Genomic DNA, 24380 nt, shown 5'->3' with positions numbered 1-24380 from the left:
TTATATTTACGTACAAATATATATGTATATATATATATCTTTAATTATTTAACATTCCTTATCTACTAAATAGATTATAAAAGGACTATTCTATATGATAAAGTAACTGGATTAGCAAATATTTATTTGGACTATTTTTTATGTTTTATTAAAAAACTAAGACTGGAAAAATGTATTTTCTAGAAAACAATGACGAGGTAAAACACGAATGGAAGGTATTATAATTTATTAGCTAAAGCCATACATATATACATGAGTGTATATACATATATATATATGTATTTGTATTTATCTATATGTGTACATATATGTGTGTGTGCATATGTAGGCATACACATACACATGTATACATATATTGTATATCAATAGCTAGCTATTCTAATATCTAGTAGAGAATAATTATTAAATCATAAAATATTAATTATTAGTATTATTCTAGTATAGGTAATATTTAATAAAGATATATCTGTATTATAGATATACCTCTGATATATAGATATCTATAGCTCTCTATCTACCACCAGTATTTCCATTACCTATGTTTCACAAGTCTTCCGAGTTTATAGATCATAGGATCCTAGTTTATAACTAGAAGCAGCCTTAGAGACTATCTAGGATAGTGTTACTGGCTTTTTTTTTTTTTTTTTTTTACAAATTAAGAAACAAAGACCCAGGAAATTTAAATGGTTGGTGAGTCAGTAAGTAAGTATGATTAAGTGCTCACTTGGTGCCAGGTACTGTACTAAAATCTGCAGATACAAAGAAAGGCTAAAAGAGTCATTTCCCTCAATGAGCTTCCATTTTAATCCAGGAGCCAAAATATAATGAGATCTATCTAAGACATATAACCTAGAAGGAAAGTAACTAACGAGAAGTGTCAGAGGCAGAATTTTTACCCTGTTCTTTCTGACCTCGAGCCCATAACACTATCCACCACGCCATAATGTCTCTCACATATTTATATTCATACACCTATACATATTTGTACCGAAAAAGAAAAAGCATTCTCACTCTTTTCTACAACATGAAGAGAATGATTCTAGGGGCTAAAGTCATTTGTTCTTGATTTCAACCAGGCTGAATTAACCATTAGGTCATTAACCCTTGGAATTGAAATAAGCATTGTAATGGGAATTCTGGCAGCAACTCTTCTAATAAAAGTAGAATGAGGAAATGAGATGAAGAGAAGGTAGAATGAATTGATCAACCAAAAAAATCTCATGTAGAAACATAAAATATGAAAGAAGGAACATTCAGATCCTGTATAATGGCCTAATAGAATAATTCCTCAGCCTTATATTGGAGCATCAAAGACTTCCATAGTCAAGCATGCATGAAGGCTCCTACTGACGAACCTCAGAAAGGAGATTTTTTTCCCTCTCTTCTGCCACATTGGAATGTGTCATTCCTTACAGTGAAGAAAAGTTACACGTTTCTTTTAAAGCGCTTAACCTATAACCTTAACCTAACAAATGCTACTTTAAGAATTTTATATTAGAAAATTCATTCATTCTTCATCTGAATCAGCAGATCAGATCCACAAACCTGCATCAGTAATCACCAGAAACTTGATAAATGGGAGCATTAACTGAGAAACAGGAAAATTGAAGTAAAAATGGCCAGAGGCAGTCTATCTGAAGTAAGGCTTCAGTAATTCCCAGGAAAGCTTTGGACCAAATCCTCTTACTGGTCATGAACTGGATCTCCTCACTTACTATGGCAACATTTTCCCAAGCCATCCACACACAGCTTGGCACGTAGCAGATATTTATTAAATACTTGTTGCCTGATTGCCTGGCTAGGGGAGAATTCAGTCACAGGTCTTTAACACCACTGAAGCAAAGAAAAACTGAAGATATTAAAGATACTGGCAAATGATAAACATCCATTGTTTTACAATTGTTTGCCTTATCTAACTAGTTAGGTGTCTCAGTGGATACAGTGGTGGGCCTGGGTTCAGGAAGATCTGAATTCAAATCTAGCTTCAGACACTTACTAGCTGTGTGACCCTGGGCAAGTCTCTTAACCTCTGTTTACCTTCATCTACTAGAGAAGAAAATAGAAACCCACTCCAGTATCTTTGACAAGAAAACCTCATGGACAATATGATCCACCAGGTCACAAGAGTCAGACACAACTGAATGACAACAGTAATAGCTGTCATTTACCTACATCCATACATCTATTCACATATCTCTCCACCAATCTAATCACACCCTCACTATGTAGATGGTTTGGGGAAATATAGTTATAATAAGTGAGGTGCTCCAGTTTATGATTCTTAAATTCTGATTTTTTGAGAAGAAAAACAAGGAGAAATTCTGACTCTCCATTAAAGAAGGTCACAACAGGGAATTCCAAATGTTAACCTACGTACATTAGTAATGAACAGCTGATATAATGTGGTACAGTAGATAAGAGCACTAGGCTTGAAACTATGAAGGCTGATCTTCCTGAGTTCAAATCTGCCTCAGACACTTACTAGCTGTGTGACCCTGGGCAAGTCACTTCAACCTGTTTGCCTCAGTTTCCTCATCTGTCAAATGAGGTGGAGAAGGAAATGTTAAACCACCCCAGTATCTTTGCCAAGAAAACATCGAATGGGGTCACAAAGTCAGACACAACTGACACAGTCCAATAAACACAGAACCTAGCCATGAGGAAAATAGGATGGTCTGCAGTTAGGATTGGGGCAAATGACAGAGGCAGGCATACATTGTCCTTTTTTGTGTACTTATCCTTCAGAATTTAAGGCTAGACCTTGTCAAAAAAGTAAGACCGTAGAGTGTGGAGTAACTTGGGAAATACAGAAATCAGGCAACAAAGAGACAAGGACCAGACAGTGCAGTGAAAGTAAGTGTGTGCATTAGGGAACAGTGGATGCGCAAGAACTTGGGGTAAAGGATATCAACCCTAAGAAATGGCATGGAATTTCTGAAAGTCTATTAATCAACACCAACTTGTTTATTTGCAACGTAAACAGGGTGTTCTTATGGAAAAAGCCCTGGATGAGGAGTCAGGAGACCTGGATTTTTCCCCTAGCTCTGCCATGAAGTAACTGGAAAACCTTGAACAAGTGTTTTTTGGTTTTGTTTTGTTTTTCCTTCCCTGGGCTTTAGTTTCTTCCTCTCTAAACTTGGACAATTGAACTAGATGATTTCTAAGGGTCATTCCACCTCCCAGTGCGGCTACTCAAATGCTTTTACCACCATATACAGATCTGTGTGAGAGTTCATAGGTATTTAAAAGGACATGGTAAGTTAATGGATATAAAGCAAGGGGTATCATTTTTCTGAAACTGATGAAATAGTAGCCTGAAATGAAGTGACTGAGCAGAGCCCACAATATATGCCTAAAGGTACTCAATCTCTATTCCAGTGAAGACTGCTAGACAACTCAGGAACAGATTAATTCTGCCCTAATGCACCCAGCTAAAATTTTAAATGCTTGTGATGTACCCGTTGCAAAAGGTTTCTGTTTTCCTGCAAGGTCAATGACATCTCACCAATGCAGGGAAGTTTATGCCCTAGGGAATACAACTTCCCTGAGTGAAGGGAACAGAGTCTATTATTCTCATATTCTCACCTCAGGCTATGTTTAATATTTGGCTCCAGCAAGGAAATCTTTCTTACGTAGTCTCCAGTTCCTACATTATTTTTCATGGCATTCAGATTCTTGGAATTATTCCAAAAGAGCAGGAGTCAACCTTACAATTCTGGGAAAAAGTCTAGTAGCACACTCTGCTAACCTCCAGTCTCGTCAACATTCCCCCGAAGTAAGTCATACAAAATTGGAAAGTTAGACTTTCTCCCCTCCCTAACGTGTGATAATACCTGCTCTCTGAGAAAAAAAAGAAAGGATTAAAATGTAAAATATGAGACATGAAAGAAAAATAGGAGAAATAATTATTTGAAGATAATATATTGCAATTATGAAATATGACACTTTTTCCAACTACATGAGCAACAATTGAATTACTTCCTTTGCTTAATTAGTGTCCTGCAAAGAAGTGAGAGAGCAGAGACCATAGGACATGCCTAAAGGTTCTAAATCACTATTCCAAAGAAAAAACCACTGAACAGCTCAAGAACAGACAATTCCTCTCCAGTATGCCCAGCTGAAATTTCCAAATAGTTGTAATGTACTTATTGCAAAGAATTTCTATTTTCCTCCAAAGTCAATGACATCTCACCAATGTAGGGAAGTTTATACTCTAAGGAATATAACTTCCTTTGGTGAGGTGAAGATCAGTCGAGATAAAAGCTGTAGAAAGAGAATCCCACTTAAATTACCTTAGTCATATTCAGTTTGTCATAATAATTCTAAGTGGTATAGGGGATAGAATGTGGGACCAGGAGACAAGATGACCTGAGTTCATATGTGACCTCAGACATTTAATAGCTATATGACCCTATGCAATTAAGCTAACAACAGTACTTACATCCCAGAGTTGTTGTGAGGATAAAACATGATAACATTTGTAAAGTTTTTTACAAACCTTAGAGTATTATATAAATGCAGGCTATTATTATTATTAAACATAATTTATTTGTTCTCATTCTGACTGTTGGTATATATTAGCGATCCTTTGCCCATGTGGCTACCACACGTTATTTAGAATTGCAAAAGCTGCCTGCAGCAAACAAACTTAATGATGAAGATGTTTCACAGTGAAACTAACAAAAAGTCAGAAACTTATTACCTCAGAAGACCTGTTTTCTCATCATTGTGGGCATTGCTTATGAAAGAGTTGAAAGAGAAAGTCAACCTGGAATAGAACACTGGACTTACACTCAAGTAGACTTGGGTTGGAATGTCATCTCAGAGGCTTACTAACTGTATGACCCTGGTCTCATTACTTAATCTCTCTGAGCCTCAGTTTTCTCATTGGTAAAATAGGGATAATAATGGTACCCATCTCAGGGTTGTAAGTGAAATATAAATGAGATAATGTATGTATATCGCTTTATGAATCTTAAATCACTACCTCCAAGGGTTTTTTGATTATTCCTCAGATAACAACTGTATAACACATTAAGAAACATCTCACTATTATATTAGAGCCAAGTAATCATCACTTAGCAACCAATTTTCTAGGGATCACCCTCTAGGAATTTTGAGGGTCTGATCCTGAGAATTTAAAAGACCAGTGTGGATCCTTCCTGCAATGTTCCTCATTGGGGAACTCCCTTTTTCCCAACCTCTCCAGGTGGAGTAGGCTTCAGCTCCTTGCCCAAACGGTGACCACGCTGAGTACATGATTCACATCTCCTGACTCCTAGCCTGGTGTGCAGTCTTTCCAGGCTTCCTATGTACCCTGTTTTGGAAGGAAGAAGCCATCCTCTTCTGTAGAACATCAGACTGTGCAGAAATCTTTCATATTTGTGACAGTCTGCAAATACATTGCATAACTATTAATTATTTTATGTAAATGAACAAAGAAACCACACAGTACAGTCCTATAGTACAGTAAAGCAACAGATCTTGATATTTCAATGGCTCCTTTTGCTAAAACATTGTAATTTTGAGACTTATTAAAATGATATTTTGCCCACAGGTACTTAGAAACTGTGAGGGAATCTTTTATTTAGTATGGCCCTGTGCTTTCATTAGAAAATCCCTTTACCAGTGAAGATCAGAGACTTCTCTATGACTTAATATAGGTTTGGTGGAATACCTGGGAATACTGAAAGGCTGTTAGCTAGCATTTATATAAAGAGTTAAGGTTTGCAAAGCACTCTGCAAATATTATCTCATTTTATCCTCATAGTAACCTGGTGGGGGTAGAGAGGTTACATGTAAGGAAACTGAGGTATACAAAGATTAAGAGACCTGTCTAAGGTCACACGGTTAAGAAGTGTCTGAGGGCAGATTTGAATTCAGGTCCTCCTGACTTCAAGTCCAGCTTTCTTTTCACTATGCTATGCTACCCCTGAAAAAATAAGAGAGGCATACAGTTTGCTTGCTGACAAATTAGGCTTTTTCCCCCCCAAATGACCTTCTGAGAAGGTTCTGGGCAGTGTAATAAAAGAATTAAGATCACCTTACTCTTCAAATGACAGGTGTTATTAAACATCTTTTGAGAATCTTTGGAATAAACTGATTAATGGTTCCAATATGCATTATTCAAAGTCCAGAAATAATAAAAGAATGGCTTTGATTCTTTCAAAATCTGGAAAGACCTGGGGCCAAGTTTTTTTTTTTCCTGGCACCCACTAGCTACAAAAGCCACTTAACCTCTCTGACCCTCAGTCTCATCCTCCGTAAAATGAACACAGTAATGACTACAGATGTCTATCTTGTGGGATGGCTGAATGTAAAATATGTTGTTACTTTAATGCCTTATATAAACAATAGGCTATAGGAGAACTGTCTTTAACTACCCATGGGGACAAAGGATTAATAAACTCCCAAATCAACAAAGGGAAGAGAAAAATGAAAAGTCCTGCATATTCCACTGACAGAATCATTAGCCCCAGAATAATCAGCCACTAGATTATTATCTGTACTTAAAAAAGAAAGGGGGAGGAAAGCTAAAGAAATTTTAGGTCAAAGGAATTCTTACAAAGATTCACTTTTCATTTGTGAAAGGCACATCCATCCACATAACCCTTACCCATCTTATATCCTTTCTCTGGAGGAGTCTGCCATCTTCCTTCCAATTTTGAACGGGCAGAGGGAGCAACATGTAAGCCCTTGAAGTGAATTCAGTCATAAAGCTCCCAAACTTAGATTTTAGTAATAATAATAAAATATAATATATTATAATATATCATAAATAATAATAAAAAATAACCACCTCTTGGGTGGTTTATTTTCTCTTTAACAAAAAATGCAGGATTAGTGGGAACTGAATTCAATATACTATAATAAAAGAGCAAGTGGATAATGCTAATTCTTTAAAAAGATTGTGACATGAACACCTAAAGTAGGACTATTCTGTGTATTTTATAATTTAAATATATGCAAAATTTGTCAATCAAGTTTTTTTAAAGCATAACAATCTATCAAATATTTCCCCCATGAATATAAACTAAGTTTATTATTATCATTAATGGTAATAATAGATGGCTTTTATTTAGCACTTCATAGTTTACCAAAGCCTTTACATACACTATAACACTGAGACTCCAAACAATTCTACTAGTTCTTATTATAGGTATTATTATCCCTATTTGAACAGATCTGGAAACTGAGGCTCAGAAAAGGTGATTTGTTCAGGGACATGAAGTTAATGAATGTCAGAGGCAGGATTTGAACATGGCTTTTCCTAAATCCAAGGCCAGGATATCATACCCTATGTTATGCAATCTTTCATGTTTGCCCACAAAGAGAGACAGATTATATTTCGCAACTGCCTGTTTGTTACCCACAAAGCCATCTGTGTTCACAAATGTTGAGGTTATAAAAAAAAAAAAACATTACAGGCAAATGTAGACAACTGATTTCTGAAACTCAACCTAAGGTGAAGTAGGAATTTCTTTGACAATGCTAGACCATTTTACTGCAGGCTGAATTAATCCAAACCCATTTGGTTAAATTTTTGGCATCAAGGAATGAAGCTCTACCTATTTGGATGGTAGTTCTAAGTGTGGTCTGGCTCTCTAACATTGTTAAAATAGTTCCTTTGTAATGATAAATGGGACAGAAAATACTTACTATAATCAGTTGCTTTGCCTCAGAACACTTTCTCCACATAACCTTTTGTAGCTGGCTATAGAGAGAATGAGAAGGACACACAGAAGCATTTAAGTCCCTTCATTCAGACTTTGGTTTCTATATGGCTAGAGTTTGAAAACCCAAAATTACATTATTTGAAAGTAGACCAAAATACCAGTATCACTGCACTGAAATCAGGAAATGGAAACAAAAGATAGGATGAAAAATCCATTATTCTTGGAAAATTAATCTTTAATCTGTGGGTTGACTTATTTTACAAAGTAATTAGATGCTGGCATCCATCACACATACATATACAAATGACTATGTGGTATCATACCCCACTCAATGTGTTGCTTTGACTTTTAAGAAGCAAGGACTTTCAATCAGATGCATCCTAGGGAAGGGATGATCTAACCCAGCCATCAATAATTCATTTATCAGAAATAGAAGTCGTGGTATGAAATGCCAGGAGATTGTTTCATTTGCAAAGAGGCATTTTCTATTTTAAACCAAGAACAATTCAGTCAGCTTTACTTGGCAGGGTGATGTAAGTGGGAGAATTGCTAAATGTGAGGGCAGGGCTTTATGGTCCCCTCTAAGAAGGCTATTTCTCCAATATCAATTATTCAAGTCTGACATGACATGCCACCATTCAAGAACTAGCACAACCCATGAGAAAGGGATTTTTATAACTTTTGCAAATGAAAGGTCTTTTGTTCATGTCAAAGAGTCAATGTAAACAGAAGCGTTTAGATGAAAGGAGTTATTTTCATAAAAGTTTGAGGGGTAGTTTGCCCTTTCCTTGGAAAACTTTCAAGGTGCCTGTGCTTATTCTTAGGGTTCTTAAGGGACCACTCCCCAGCTCACACAGAATCACAGATTTAGAGTTGGTAAGGCATTTGAGTAAGCCCCTTGGTCAATAAGCACTTACTATGTGCCAGACACAGTTTCAAAAACCAGGGGATATAAACAAATGCAAAAAGAGTCCCTGTTCTCAAAGAATATACATTCCAGACCTTTGCATTACACTGGAGAAACACCGTGTAAATAATGAGGTGCATACAACTCACAGAGAGAGTGAATGGGAGGAAATGTCAGAGGCGAAGGCACTAGCAGCAGGGTAGGGGAGGGTAGGAGTATCTTCAATAGATGATGGGATTTTAGCTGATTCTTGAAGGAAGCCAGGGGAAGAAAGAGATGGAGGTGATCGGGCAGAGCATTCTGGCATGGAGGACACAGCCAGTTCAAAAGACAAAAATGGGAGATGTTTGACGAACGTTGCGTAGATCAGCATAGCTGAATCATAGACTGAATGGAAGGGATCCAAGTGAAACAGAATGTGGAAATCATTTAGTCTGACCACCAACTGAGTGGACAGAGTAGGTAGGCCTGGGGTCAGGAAGACCTGAGTTCAAATCCAGACTCAGACACTTACTAGCTGTGTCACCCTGAATAAGTTAGTTTCTTCATCTATAAAATGAGCTGGAGAAGAAAATGGCAAACCAATCTAGCATCTTTGCCAAGAAAATCTCAAATGGGGTCACAAAGAGTGTTCATGACTGAACAACACAGACAGGTTTCTGACTTAGGATCAGAAATCTCAAGTTGGAAATGACTTCAAAGGCCATTTAGTAAAATCTCTTCCATTTACAGATAAGGAAACTGAGGTATATGGGAACTGAAGGACTTGTCCAAGGTCATGTAGGTAGTACATTAGAAAGGGACTTCTGACTCCTGAACTAATGTTCTTTCCACTCAAGTGGATGGCATCTGAGGTCCCTTCCAGCTATGACCCTCTGATGTTAACATCACATAGATAGGAAGTGGAAGCATCAGAATCTAGAAACATCCTCTGCCTTCAACCCCAGTGATCCCTTCCACCATGCCACAATAGCCCACAACTAAGTGCTCTAAGTACACTGAAGAATACTAAAGGGAAAAGAAGTTCAGATAGGCTGGGTACTATTCTCCCAGTCCTGGCCAATGACAAAAATCCTTTACTACCATTATCTTATATTGTTGTGCTTATCCTTTGTTCTCAAAGAGGACCATGACATCAGGGAGGTGATGCCATGACATGCAGTTAAATTGGATTTAAGTGAGGGAAGTTTGCGTAAAGTCACCAGCCTCATTTTCTCCTCCAGAGCTATCTGGATCCAGCGGCCAGATATAGAACAGGATGACTAGAGATGGCCCTGGATGTCTATGTCAAGTTGATAAACATAGAAGGTGGAGGAAAACACCAACTTTTTTTTTTTTTGAAACTAACACAACTATGTGACTTTGGACAAGACACTCAGCCTCCCTACATCTCAGTTTCCTCATCTCTAAAATGAGAGGACTGGACTACATGGCCTCTGGTGTCCCTCTCAGCTCTAATAAATCTATGATTTATTATGTGATCTACTCAAAGGGAGGCTAGAGTCAGCTTACGTATGCTGGGAAAAGTCCACTTAAATTCTCAGTATGAGCAGTTACAACTCAGAGATTTGCAAATGCTACAAATCATGACATGGGTCACTGCTTCATTGATTGTCTAGACTTAAGAAAATGTTAATAATCCATATTAAACCATAGAGAGCTGGTTGTTAAACTTTTACCAGCACACTTCTGTATCTATGCCTGAAGTATTTTGATTTATATTAATTGCCCCTTAAATTGTCTGAATATGTCAATCCTAATTCTAAACTTGAATACAATAATTTCCATAAACCTAAGAAGGAAAAGGGGAAAAATGTACCCAAATCTTGAGTATAAAATATTTAAACCTGATTGTTTAATAAGTAATAGTTAGATATGAAAATACACATACCTATAGGTTTACTGTTTTATATTCGTTCAGTGGACTCCACTAGCTGAAGCAGTTTTTAACCTAAATGTCTGAAACCAAGCTGAGGTTCAGCAGAGATAAGATTAATCAGCACCATTAAGAATGGGAGAAAAACTTGATGTCTTGGAAAGCAGGATGACTTCATCCACAGCTGATTGCCTTCTGCTCAGCAGAGAAAAAGAAACTCTATTGCAGCTTCCTACCAATGAAATGTTCTCTATCTCACTGCCAGTGTATACCAGCCCAAGCACATTTATATTAGAACACTGTACACCCCACAGTAAACAAGCCCACACTGCAGTCATGAGACTGGGCACCAACTTTCTGGACAGATGTGGGTGGGGGATGAAATGCAGGTAGGCAGGCTACTGTGAAATATAGCTAGCAGAAAATGGGTGGCTTTTTCTGCTCAATGGCACTGGAAAGACTGTGAAAGGCAAAAATCACAGGTTCAAAAGACCATTTGCAAAAAACATCTGAAGCCACAACTCAAATACAATGTGTGTATTGTAGATGCAGCCATCTGTCAGCCACCCCCTTCCACAGCAATGACCATCAATCCTTTCATTTATCAGTGTTAAAGATGTGACAATACATAGGCTGGCACTAAGACTCCAAAAACCAACTGATCATCTGGGTCTACCTACTTCTTTCCTTCAATGTTCCTGGATTCTATGACTTATTTTCTATATATTCTTTGGATCTCTCCTTATCCTCCCCCCATTTCTCTGGTTGGTAAAATCTGAGGTCAGATGCTGCTAAGTTCACCTATTTGCTCTGTGACTAGTAAGGACAAATCATTTAATCTCTCAGTGCTCCTTGTCAAATTTTTAATATTCTAAGTTATATGGGAGTTGTTCATCTGTCTGTGGAGGGAATTTCCATGCCAGGAATTCCCTGAACCAAGAAAATCACAGGTCCAAAAAGTAACAATAACAGTAACAAAACACACATGCTACTTTGGACGATTGTTTAAAATGACTTGAAAATAAGAAGTTCTGAATTGTTCTCCCCTAGGTAGCTAGGTGGCACAGTGGCTAGAGCACTGAGCCTGGAAGATCTGAGCTCAAATCCAACCTCAGACACTTACTAGCTGTGTAACCTTGGGCAAGTCACTTAACCTGTTTGCCTGAGTTTCCTCAACCGTATAGTGAATTTAATAATAACATCTACCTCCTAGAATCGTTGGGAGGATCAAATGAGAAAAAATTTGTAAAATGCTTAGCCCAGTACCTGGCACACAGTAGGTCCTTAATGAACACTTTTTCCCTTCCTTCCTAATAAACCTTGGATTAATGCTTTCTAGACATTTTTTTCTTACCAAACAACCACCAATGACATAAGGCTGACCTGTAAATTCACTGTATTGAAATTTAACAGCTGTGCCTTGCTTACTTATTGAACCACACGTGTCTCCAAAAAGAGTTCACAACATAGATTTAGATCAACCAGGTCATGTGATTAGAACGTACCCCCACCCCCACCCCATGTGTGTGTTTGTGGTCACCATAAAGTATTGTAAATTAGGCAGTCAGGGTTCTGTGTATAAGCTCCACGGTCACTCGCCTTCAGTCAGGCCCTTGTTTGTGTTGCTTCAGGAAAGTTCTAGAAACTTCTATTTCCATGACTTTGCATATTAGTCCTTTCCCTAGGGACACATGATTGGTAGCACTCATTTGACTGCTATTGTTAAGAACCCTAAACAAGTTTTCTACAACCAGTTTGTTGCCGCTCTCTGTGAAAAGTAAGATAAACCTTAGGTACGTGCGCAATTCCTCAAGTAATATAGCTTCATTCAAAGTTATGGGACTGGTGCATGTCTACTAGATAAATTTTCTGTGAAGAAAAGGCAAGTATTATTCATATTTACTACATGAAATGGAATATTTAAAAGGATGTAAATAGTATGCATAAAGCACCTCTGCTACTGCTTCCAACATCCCCAAACAAGACATAGATACTCAAAATCTAAATGAGAAAGCCTAGAGCACAGTGTAAAAGCCCCATACAAAAATTCATAAGGGTAAAAACCAAAAACAAACAAAAAACCCCCCAAAATCCTTTGTTCTGAAGTGTTATAATGAATATGAAGATTCCTTGATCATATATACAATTCAAATTAGAATAGAATGTAAGCTACTGCAGTGGGAAATTCTTTCATTGTTTCCTTTTGTGTTCCCAGTGCCTATCATGGTGTCTACCACACAAAAGACAACTGATAAATGCTTATTAATTACTATATTATTTTAAACAAAAATTAGCCAAAACTACATGACAAAATAAAAAGCAGCAAAACAAAAAGAAATACCTTAAGATTTTTAGCAAAATGACTGTTCATTTTTATTTTCCTTTTGATATAATTATTTTTCTAACAAGGAAAGGCACAGGAATGAGTAGAGCTTCTGGGACAGAGACTAGGTGATCAGCAAAGGTCCTGTAACACAGACTAAATTTGGAAACCTTGCATTAGTCTTGGGCATTTCATATATTCCAGTGACTGATATCAGTTGGAACTTCAGCCCATTGTCATTCTGGTACAGAGCAAAGAAAATAACTTTGCAGGACCTCTACCACGCATTACTTGTGTGACAAATCATGAATCTCCCTGAGATTCAGAATGTCCTTCATCCGTAAAATGAGATCTGAAATATCTCATGTCTGATCTCATTTCTAAATCTATGATCCTATGACTCAAACGGAGTGGGGAAGACTGTAGTATAGTAGGGAGGAGAAAGAGAACAGAAAAAAAAATTGTTAAAAAATATGTAATGCCTATGCGAGTGGGTCAATAAATAATCTGCTCTAACTTTTTACTTCCTAAAACAACCCAGTTGTCATTTTGGGTCCTGTTAAAAGTATCCTCCTTGGTTTGGGTTAATGTATTCAGGAATGCAGAGCTATATAATAACCTCATTGTGGCCACTCTGGCATATAATGTGAAGCCTAATGGTCAACCAAGATATAAAGGTGATTGCTGTTATTCTAAGGCTGGGCTGGGTTGGATGGAAGGTGAGAGTGGAAATGAACCTGTGATTTAATTGGTTCAGAAAATATCTAGTGTGTAATCTCCTTCTATTGGTGGAGAGCAGGGAATTGTCTTCAACTTATAGTAGTCTTAATGTTTTTGGGTTTGCGTGTATGTGTCATGGATCCCACCCCTTGGCCAGTTTGGTGAAAACTGTTGACTTCTCAGAATAATCCCTTTAAATGGATAAAATGAAATATAGGCAAAATCAATGATATTGGGATAAAGACATAATTTTTTTTTTCCCATCCAAGTTCAGGAGGTCCAAAGACCCAGGTTAAGACCTGTTGTCTTACAGAGTTACATATGACACCAAGAGGTTAAGAAATTCTATGGCATCCCTCTACCCAACAAAAAGGTTTATATTCCAAAGGCCCATGATAATGGTGTTGGAGGGCTTCCTAACACCAAGACCAGCCCCCTATCAACTATGCCAATTTGCCTTTCTAAGATGAAGATAAGCCATTGTTTATTTCAAAAGCTCTCCATGAAAATACTTTCCATATAATGAGTAGAAGGGCAAAGTTCTACTTGAGGCAGACAAATGTCAGACAAACCAAGTCACCCTGCATTCGGGCCTTACTTGTTCTCGTTGCTGGCATCATAACGAGGCATTGGATCAAAATCATTCCCATTCACATCGAAACTTGCTTGAGAGTCCTATAACCAAAAGTAGAGAAAGGGAGAAAAAGAAAGATGGAAGTTCATTAATTATCCATTAACTCCCGAGGTTCATGCATTCTTTAACAAAATCCTACAAGTGAATAATTAGGTTAACTAACATTCTCATGGTTCAATGATGACAGAGTGCTTTAGGAAAGGGTCGTTAATTCAGTAACAATCAGCAAATCCGCATTCTTGATTTCCCTTGGACAGGGAGGAGGAACCTCATATACACAGTTGGAAAAGATATCACGAACAAGTACAAAATTGGAACTGCTGAAGTACTTTCAATGCTTTTTTGAAAAAATCCAATGCCTCACCTCTCCTTAGAAATCAATCTAGTCTTTTGTCTGCTATGTCAATATCCTGAAATTTAGACATTTACCATGTATTCCATTCTCACCAGCAAATCCTTTTTTATATCCCTGTTGCTTCCTTCTGACAGGTCACTAAAGTTTCAATAATTTCCAACTTCGGAAAATTCTACCTTCTCAATGTCGTCTTTGTTAAATAAGAAACAAAGATAAATTCCCATTGATAGTTTTCCAGTTCTCAATATCCTTACCTCATTCTCTGAGATCAGGAACTCTGTCTTATCTAAAGTTTGTGTTTCCCCCTGCCAAAGCCTGGAACAGTACTCTCAACACAGCAAATGCTTAAAAAATATCTGTTGAGTTGAACTAAGCATGCAATTCACTCAACATATAGCAAAGGCTACAATATAAAAAAATAAAGGATGTGCCAAATAAAGATCACCCATAAATATCCATTAAGTTAGGTCCCCTTAGAACCACTGCTTAGCAGAATTTATTAACCTAGTTCCAAATATCACAATGCTTTAAAAGTAAGGCAAGTAAAGTTCATATATTTTAAGGTGAAAAAATTATTTCCATTTTGAAATCATGTATAATAGCAGCTCTTTTTGTGTTGGCTAAGAATGAGAAATTGAGGAGGTGCTCATCAATTAGGGAAAGGGCTAAGCAACTTGTGGTATGTGAATGGGATGGAACACTAAATGATGAAGGAGATCACTTCAGAGAAACTTGGGAAGATTTATGGGAGCAGATGCAGAGTGAAGTGAGCAGAACCAGGAGAACGATTTATACAATAGTAATAGTGGAAAGACAAATGATTTTAAAAGACTTGGGAACTGTCATCAATGGAATGACCAATCACAATTATAGCGCTCATGATGAAACATGCTACCCACCTCCTGACAGAGATGATAGTGCAAATTGAGACATATATGTGTATACAGACTCACAAATACATTATATACACACATCCACATACATACATAGGTGGACTTGGAAATTGTGGGCATTTTTTTTTTTTTTTGCTTAACTATACATTTTTGTAATGGTATTTTGTTTTCTTTCTTTCTCAATGGGAAAGAGAAGGTAGATTTCCATTAATTAAAAAATAAAATTTAATTTTAAAAAGCTTGTAATTTAGACATCATTAATTCATATTGGCTTTACCCTTCCCCCTCCCCACCCTGTCCATTAGTCTAAATTAACAATGTATTGGTGCCATATTGCGTAAGTAAGGTAAAAACAAATTTGAATTTTTTTTTAAATGACCGAGAATATGTTCTAAATCTAGTGAAATATGGTCACCCGGACTTTAGAATAATTCAAATTTCTATCACTAAAGATTTCCACTCACCATTTACAAAAGTAATTTTAAGCTTTCCTTCATTTATATTATATTTCTACTTTAAAATGGGTGAAAACCTGAATAATATGGAATTACGTTTTACATGATTTCACATACATAATTTATATCAAAATGCTTACTATTTCAGGGAGGGGCAGGAGAAAGGGAGAAAAATGTGAAACTCAAAATTTTTTTAAAAATGTTAAAAATTACCTTTACATGCAATTGGAAAAGAATTTATTTTGTTAATATTTAGTAATATTAAATAGTAATAGTATTGAATAATTATAATAATTAATTCTATATAATAAATAAATAAACTATATAAATCTATGTGATTATGTATAATGATATATAAATAATTAACTGATTGTAATAATAATTGATACTAAAATATTTATTTTAAAAAATAGAATGTTGGTGAAAATACTTGGCTTTTGTTTTTGTTGATCTTGTCATAATTACTGTTTCTGCCTTCACTAAGGCTCTTCCTGAAAATAATTTCTAGCTCAAACATCCACTCCTATCCAGTCTGTGTGACTCAATCTAATTAATGCTGCAACAAGTGACCTGTTGACATGGCAGGTCCTTCCTTTTCACATCTTCAATGTTCAAAGTCATCACCTCCAATGATTACAGAGTTACAACTAATTTGCATTGTTCTGAGGGTTCCTCTCACAAGGAAAAACAACACAAAAAAGAGGGAAAAATTAAAGATATGGACCATATTAGTAAAATTGAGATAAGGTCAACTGGGAGTCAAAGTGGTATAGTGTAAAGAAGAATAAACTTGGAGTCACAAGACCTTGGATATGTCACTTACTGTTCTCTGAGTCTCCATTTTTTTATACATAAAATGACATGGGTAGACTAGATGACATCTGAAGCCCCTTTCAGCTCTAGATCTATAATTCTATGATATATGACCTTGTCCAAATGAGGCAACAAGATAGAGATGGAATAAACTCTTTTCTGGAGATAAGAAACACCCCTAGGGCAAAAAGTTTCGTGTCTTGACTATTGTTAACCACCTTTTCAGCTGAAAAGTACTTTCCTGAAGTTATCTAAACTGAAGTCACCCTAGGATCTCTGGGTCTCAGTTTCCTTATCTATAACATGATAAGGTTGTACTAAATGACTTCATGTTTAAAAATATGGAAAATGGTATGAGTATGTCTGTAGAGACCTGAACCAGATGATTTTTCTGTGTCTTTCTTCCTCAAGGAAATCAGATGATTTTTTTTTTCCATCTTCCTTGGAGATTGGTCATTAATTTTCTCTCTGGTTTCAAGAAGAGGATACAAGATCAAAACTCAGAGAGTACAGGTAGGAACAATGGATAAAGTTGTGGAAAGGCAGATAAAGACTTGGTATGATAAGGTATAGCCCAAAGTGGAATGGGCTACTTTTGGAGGTAGTGAGTTCCCCCTTCCCCAAAAGACTTCAAACAAAAACTGGGTGGCCATTTGTCAAGCATGTTGTAGAAGAGACTCTTTTTCAGGTACAATTTGGACTAGATGGCCTCTGGTGTTCCTTCCAACTCTGAGATTAGATTATCTTTTGAACTCTGGATTGCTAATATATCATCATGGTTTAAAAAGGCTAAGCCAAAGCTAGAGTTAATCTTGCCTTCCAGGAAAGACTTAGGAAGTTATCATGTTTAACTAGTTTATATATAATATAAGGGTATCTTCAGTTAGAAATGGAAAAAGCAAAATGAAGACAATCCCTCCTCCAAAAGCTCTTTTCTCTTTCAAACCATAGCTCTTGCAGTTGAGTGTAATGTTGAAGGCAAATGTGAACCGTGGTGTGATAGAGTAGATGATCTTGTTCATGTGGGCACATGAAAACACATGATGACCACAGCCTGAAGTGTAAACTACCCTACATGAAAATAGGAGGCAAAGGTGATCTTTTTATTAAGAATCCACATGTACAAAGCAATGGGAAAAGACAAAGCAGAATGCTTACATTACTTTGGATTCACTTCGGCTGTGTAAATGAATATGTTTACTTACTTCTTAATTTAAAAAATCAGACATCCAAGTTATACTTTTGTCCACATGACATCAAATAACATTTTAACTGATCTTTGTTTTTTTAGTGGACTAATTATTTGGCAGAACTCTAACTGAATAGTTGTTCTGATAATGTGGAGAGAAAGCATTAGAATGTTTCTAGACTGGATTGCATTAGGTAATTTTAAAATCACAGACATTTTCTGAAAACTTGGTTTCTGAACTGTTAAAAAAACAACAACAAATGAGATAAATCTAGACATGCATGCTCAGAGAAATTATTACATTTGAGGAACTGTACCCAATGTTCCATTGTAGTTGCTTAAATGGGTCATCCCTCAGCTGTAATAGGAATTAAAACAGGTACTCAAATCATAGGATTGGGAACAAGGCAGTAAATGGATAGAAAACAGAAAGTTAAAAAAGGAAAGTAGATGATAGGGTAGAGATGGAGAGGAGAACTGATTACGGTGCTGGCATACTTTGTATTTTCAGAAATACACAGCAAAGTAAAGATATGTCTGTCGTTGATTAGTGTTTGGAGAAAACATTCCATATTTCTATTTTTATAGCATTAATATTATAGTGTATTCATAGAAGGAGTCTCCCTATACTGATGATATCACAACTCTGGATAGATCTATATACATTTGTATCTGTCTACATATATACTCATGGATACACACAAACACACACACGTGTGTGTGTGTGTGTGTGTGTGTGTTTATGATAGAGGGAGTTGATCAGGAGACTCATAATCAACTAATCCCCATCTACCTCCCTAAGCCCAGTGAATACAGAACATAAGGGGACGGGAAACAATGACAACAAAACAAAAAAACACTGCATTAGATTTTTAGACAAAGCATAAAGAAATGTCAAGTGGGATTAAATTAGAGGGCAATTTTTTATTCCTTTATAAAAAATGAAGAAATCTTCAAACTTCATGCAATTACAATGCAACTTATAAATCTGACCACTACCTCTAAAATACTGAACACTTCTTAGATGGCCCTTAAAAAAAATTAGACACAATTGCTAAGTAGTCAGTGGAGGTAGACTATGGCTCTGAGGAGTGTGACTTGGTAGCATAAAAGAGAGCCAACTGTGGAGGAATAAGTCAGCTCTTAAGGGTTTGCCTTTCTTTCCCTTTCTCTTTGCTCCTCTCCCAGAAGAGAATAGGGAATTAAAGGAAGTCTTTCTTTTTTCCCAATATCCCATCAGCCATGGCATTTTGCAATGAAACTATTCACCAAGAGACACTGTACCCAGTAGGGAGTAGGCCTAGGGAGCCCCACTGAGCAACCTGCACAGAAGATACTGTGAACAAGGTAGAGTTGTGTGAGGACACAGTAAGTAGAGAAAAGTGATCTAGGACTTATAATAGCACATCCTTCAGGCATGAGTGCCTCCATACCAGTATACTCTATGTATGTGGCTCCTTTTTCTACTGATTGTACATTTGTGAAAGAGTTTGCCCCAGCGTTACAGGAAGAAATTTTGGGATATTACTGTTCTTACAAAGTCATATCAGTAAATGGCTGTGTTTTAAGTTGTCTTCAATGTCTAACTGTTAAAGCTAAATCCACTGATGAAGACTAATGAGCTGTAGTTTTAGGAGTGCAGACTCACAAAGCATCTGGAATCTAGGGTAGAAGTCACCCCCTGGAGATCCAGTCTACACCCTTTGAAAGCTGAATGGGGGAAATATCCCAGGTATCATATTATATATACTCTAATATGTAATATTACATATACATTTCAAGAGTATATACAGAAAATACGCCATTTAATACCTGGGCTATAATATATGATAAATTTCTGAGTTATAATGTACATTATATCATATATATTATTGTTAAACATTATAGCCCAGGTATATATTGGATATAATGGATATAAAATATGTGTGAGTTATTTTATACACACATACACATACACACACAATGTCTGGGTTATTCATTTCTAGTTAGTTAGTCAATACTGGGCTATGTCCCCAGTGGAGCTCTTGAAGGTTCTAGATTGTATCTCTAGGAGGTAATTTCAAACCCCACATTCAAGATACTCCGTGAAGATAAATAAATAGATAGATAGAATAAAATAAAGATATTGACATCAATATCTTTATTTTATTCTATCTATCTACTTCATTTAAGTACAATTTTTAGTCATGATGACGTTGCAAAGATTTGCTTTTCATTCTAATAATAAGTTCATCAGAGTGAATCCCCCTAATATTATTAGAGGTTGAATAATGATGATGATGACAGATGGAATTCACTTAGGAAGTATGAAATGATATAGACAGATAGATAAAATTTGATCTTTACAAAAGCCCATGGAGTTTGTTTGGCTTGGTTGACTATTATTTCCATTTTTAAGAAGGAAGAAATAGACTCCAGGAGATTAAGTGATTTGTCATACAATTAATATCTAAAACAGGATTTATGTATGGATATATATGTATTTATGTGGTAGACACTGATTTATTTCATATTTTGTCCCCCAACAGAATGTTAGTTCTTTGGAAGGAGGAGCTATTTCTTTTTCTTTTCTCTTCTTTCTCCTTTGTGGTATTCCTAGCCCAGTACATAGTACATAAGATTCTCTTAATAGAAGATTATTAAGTCAACAAGTAACTACTCAATGAATTTATCACTGATTAACTCCATTTATTACTGGCCCCAATCTAGTGCTATCTAACAGCACTCAATCTATCACCTCCAACTTCCTCTCTAACTGAATAGTGATGGTGTGGTGACCAAGGCTGAGCTAAGGAAAATAACAAAACAAAAACAAGCAAACAACCCCTCTCTCCCCAACCCCACCTCACCCTGACCCCACATCTCCCTGTGCCTATTCCCTCAGGTTATGTTGCCTCCATCATGTGATAATAATTTCGCCAAGGAAAGGAAAGGTACAAAACCCAATGGAACATCTGGCACATCTGGCTTATGTGTTTTTGAGTGGCCTTCCCCCATACCAGCAATTAGAGCCCATTGCTTCAGATGGATCCATAGGAAAGGCAGAGAAAACACTCACGTAGTTCTTCACCAAATCTGGATGAGTCCTTTCGATGCCATCATCCAAGATAGTGACCACAACATCTCTTCCAGTGTAACCTCTTTTCCAAGCCCCTTCAATGTTCATGTCTGACTGACAGGGGTGAGTGTTATCACTGCAGTGCTAAAGGGAAAAAACAGAAAAAAAAAGAATTGGTCTACGGAGATTACTGAAGAACAGAAGAAAAAAGGATTAACCTAATTCTTAGTATTTAATGTGTCTAGTGAGCAACAGCTGAGGGGATTGATTTGTAGAGACGATACATGGATCAGTGTCTGTGTGTGAAGTCAGCAAGGTAAGGAACGGGAAGCAAAGCCCAAATGAAAGAGAAATTGCTTTCAGGAGGTGATTTCTCCAGGGATTTCTTTCCATGGGTGCACGACATTAAAAAAAGGGCGTCATCAAGCTACACCTTTGGCAGAAGAATAACAAAGTGTGCCCGAATGAATAGAGTGCCAGGCCTGGTGTTAAGGGAGATTCATCTTCATGAGTTCAAATCAGGCTCAGACACTTACTAGCTGTGTGACCCTGGGCAAGTAACTTCACCTCTGAATGCCTCAGTTTCCTCATCTATAAAATGAACTGGAGAAGGAAATGATAAACTACTCCAGTATCTTTGCCAAGAAAATCCCAAATGGAGGTCAACTGTATACAACTGAAACGACTGGATAACAATAAATATCGGAGCAAAGGAACCACAAATAGATCTGATATTTCAACTACTAGCACCTCCTTATTACATGCAGAATGAATAGATAGGCACCTGGACCATAATGATATTCTCTGGACCAAAACCAGATGACAAATAGAACTTTGATCGTTTCTATCCTGGGTTCCTGGTAACTAGTTCAGAATCATTTCTACCTCTAAAACAGAATTTTTGCCAGGTGTCATTCATTATCAGCAGGAGAAGTACTACTGTTAAAAAAAAAAAACATAGAGCTAGGAAAACAAAAAAATCTCTCTAAAATGTGTTCAATGAATCATGGGAAGCTGCAGACCCCTGATTTGTGAGTGCAGAAGTAGATAGATTCATTCCAGGGATAAGATTGTAGGAAGAAAGGCAGAAAGCAAAAGGGTAATGTAACCTGGATTGTGGGAATCTAAGGGAGGCAAAGGGTTATCTGCAAACATTCAGTTCTGAAGGCTATATAACGATACTAGTTTGTCATAGACCTATAAGATAAATAAACAGGTCTGGGATCCTTGTGCCATTATGCGCCCTCCTCTAACACAAACTACTGTGTCCTAGGAGTCTATCCCTTTCAAATAGCCATCTCAGGGTTGTTATTTTCTTGATTTTGGGAGGACAAAACGTTTGGGGTTTTTTTGGGAGGAACAGGATGGAGAAGAGAAAGAAACAAGGAGGAAAGAGAGAAAGAGAAAGATGCTGTAAAATGATAATCATTAAGCAATACTAACCACACTCAAGCTTTTGCAATTCATTCGCTCATTCATTTTTGCAATAGTTCAATGCTTTAGCAAGCAAGCAAATAAAATCACTCTGGGAACCACTTTCCTATCTCCACTACAACCCTCTCCACTTTCTGTGTGTGATATAATCAGGTCCAATGGTAGACCCTCTGTATGTTTTCTTAATAGTAAAAAAGGTGTTTTTGTTTTTTGTCTGTTTGCTCTTTTGGGGATGTTGTACATAACGATTTCCTCCATAGACTCATACTCTGATGCAGCCTTATGGGGTGGAGGTGGCCCCTGTATCCTTGAAAGCTATCATAGCTGAGCAAGGGTTCTGGTAGATACTACCATGCTGGGAAATCTTTGAGTACAGTCTTGGGAGAAAACTAGCACTACTTTCCATGGGGTAAGTGAGTTAAGGACAGGGAGGCTAATTAACAGTGGGCACCATTTCGTCTAAGTATGAGTTTTTTGTCCAGTGACCAGGGGGACCTACTACTGAAGGAAATAAATCAAATTGATCTTGACAATCTACCGATGAAATCAGATAACAAAAAGAAGTTGTAGCTAAATGGAAAGGATGCCTGACAGGCTCTCCTTGGAGAGACAAGTGGTGACTTGGGTTTAGTGTGTGCCCAGAGGCAACAAGAAACATTTCATGAGATATGCAATCATTCCATATTGAGGAACTCATCAGAAAAAAGTGCACTATGAAAATAATTGTCCAGTTTCACAGTCTTACAAGCTTGGTTCTTAAGAATGGGTAGGAGAAGCCATGTTTCCTCTAACTCACAAACACCCACCCCCAACTTCTTTGCAGAGGTAAAGGTTGTTGCTTGTTCTTCATTCTTGAAGAGGACCATGACATCAGGGAGGTGATGCCAGGACATGCATTCCTTCTTTCTCTCTCTCTCTTTCCTATCTATCTCCACTATATTCCCTTACACATACACTTTCGGTGCATGAGATAATCAGGCCCAAAGGTAAACCCTCTGAACTTTCTTGATAGTTCCTATAACAAGTACTTTTTCTTGGATGTTGTATATCAAGAAGGAAAGACCTATTCAGAACCGTAGATCTTATAAAAACAAATGATAACAATAAATTATTTTTAAAAATAAAATAATTATACCTTATACATTAAAATCTGCCGCAGATGATATGACAGATTTGAAGCCTTTCAACTTACTTTTCTAGGCATATGTTAGTAGTTGCTTTCCTTTGTCCTTGAAAAGGATGGAAATGACATTACTATGTTGGAGTCAAGGTACAATGTGTCTGATTGCAGCTGATCAGACTAATATGAGCTTGGAGACTTTTATCGCAAATTGGGCACAGATAGTCCATAGGAACTTATGGAGTGGAGATGTCTCTAAATCTGCACATTTCACGTTTGTTTTTTTTTGAGCTATTGTGGTAGCTACAGCAGTAGGTATACATATATATATATATGTACACATATATGAGTGTATATATGTGCATATTCATCATGTATGAACAGACAAGGTTTCCCCAAAATTTGATTGCATTTTCAAGTTTATATATGTAAGTGAATATATGTATATAATATATACGTAGACATGTGTCTACATACACATATACCCCCCTTCTTGTTCTCTTACCATCCAGTTAAACTGACCATATCTCAAATATCTAAACATGAGTAGGAAACGAAGGCATGATAGCATCCATTAAGCAGAACCACATAAAAAAGGAAGAGTAGCTTTACACTGAAAACTTCTTGCTGAATTTTATAATTATTATTATTAATAATAGTAGGCATTTAAATAATGATTTAAGATTTGCATGTCAGTCACGTTGCTCTCAGTAAAAATACCAATATTCAGTGGAAATTTTTTTGTACTGTTATTAAACAAAACTTCAAAAAAATTAAAATTAGTTATTTCATCTTTTTCTCATCCTTCTTAAAGTCTATTTTGTCTAGTTTTATATAATATATGTAATCAACTGAAAAAGAATGCATCATATAAATTGCATATAAATTAATATGCATACATGAGTTTCTCAGAAGTTTTTTTTAATG

General features: G+C 36.7%; 1 protein-coding gene across 3 annotated transcripts in view; it reads right to left on the bottom strand.

Moving 5' to 3' along the window:
* The window catches only part of PCSK5 (proprotein convertase subtilisin/kexin type 5), a 602002-nt gene that overhangs the window by 414946 nt on the left and 162676 nt on the right, over positions 1-24380 (bottom strand). For all 3 annotated transcript variants that reach the window (XM_072597475.1, XM_072597476.1, XM_072597477.1), the window contains exons 4-5: positions 20900-21043; positions 14101-14177 (exon numbers count right to left, since the gene is read on the bottom strand). In XM_072597475.1, coding sequence (XP_072453576.1) covers positions 14101-14177; positions 20900-21043 — 221 coding nt within the window. The remainder of the gene's footprint in view (positions 1-14100; positions 14178-20899; positions 21044-24380) is intronic.

Source organism: Notamacropus eugenii, chromosome 3 (assembly GCF_028372415.1).
Source record: "Notamacropus eugenii isolate mMacEug1 chromosome 3, mMacEug1.pri_v2, whole genome shotgun sequence".
NCBI classification, from domain to species: domain Eukaryota; kingdom Metazoa; phylum Chordata; class Mammalia; order Diprotodontia; family Macropodidae; genus Notamacropus; species Notamacropus eugenii.
This window is presented reverse-complemented; position numbering and strand designations above follow the sequence as displayed.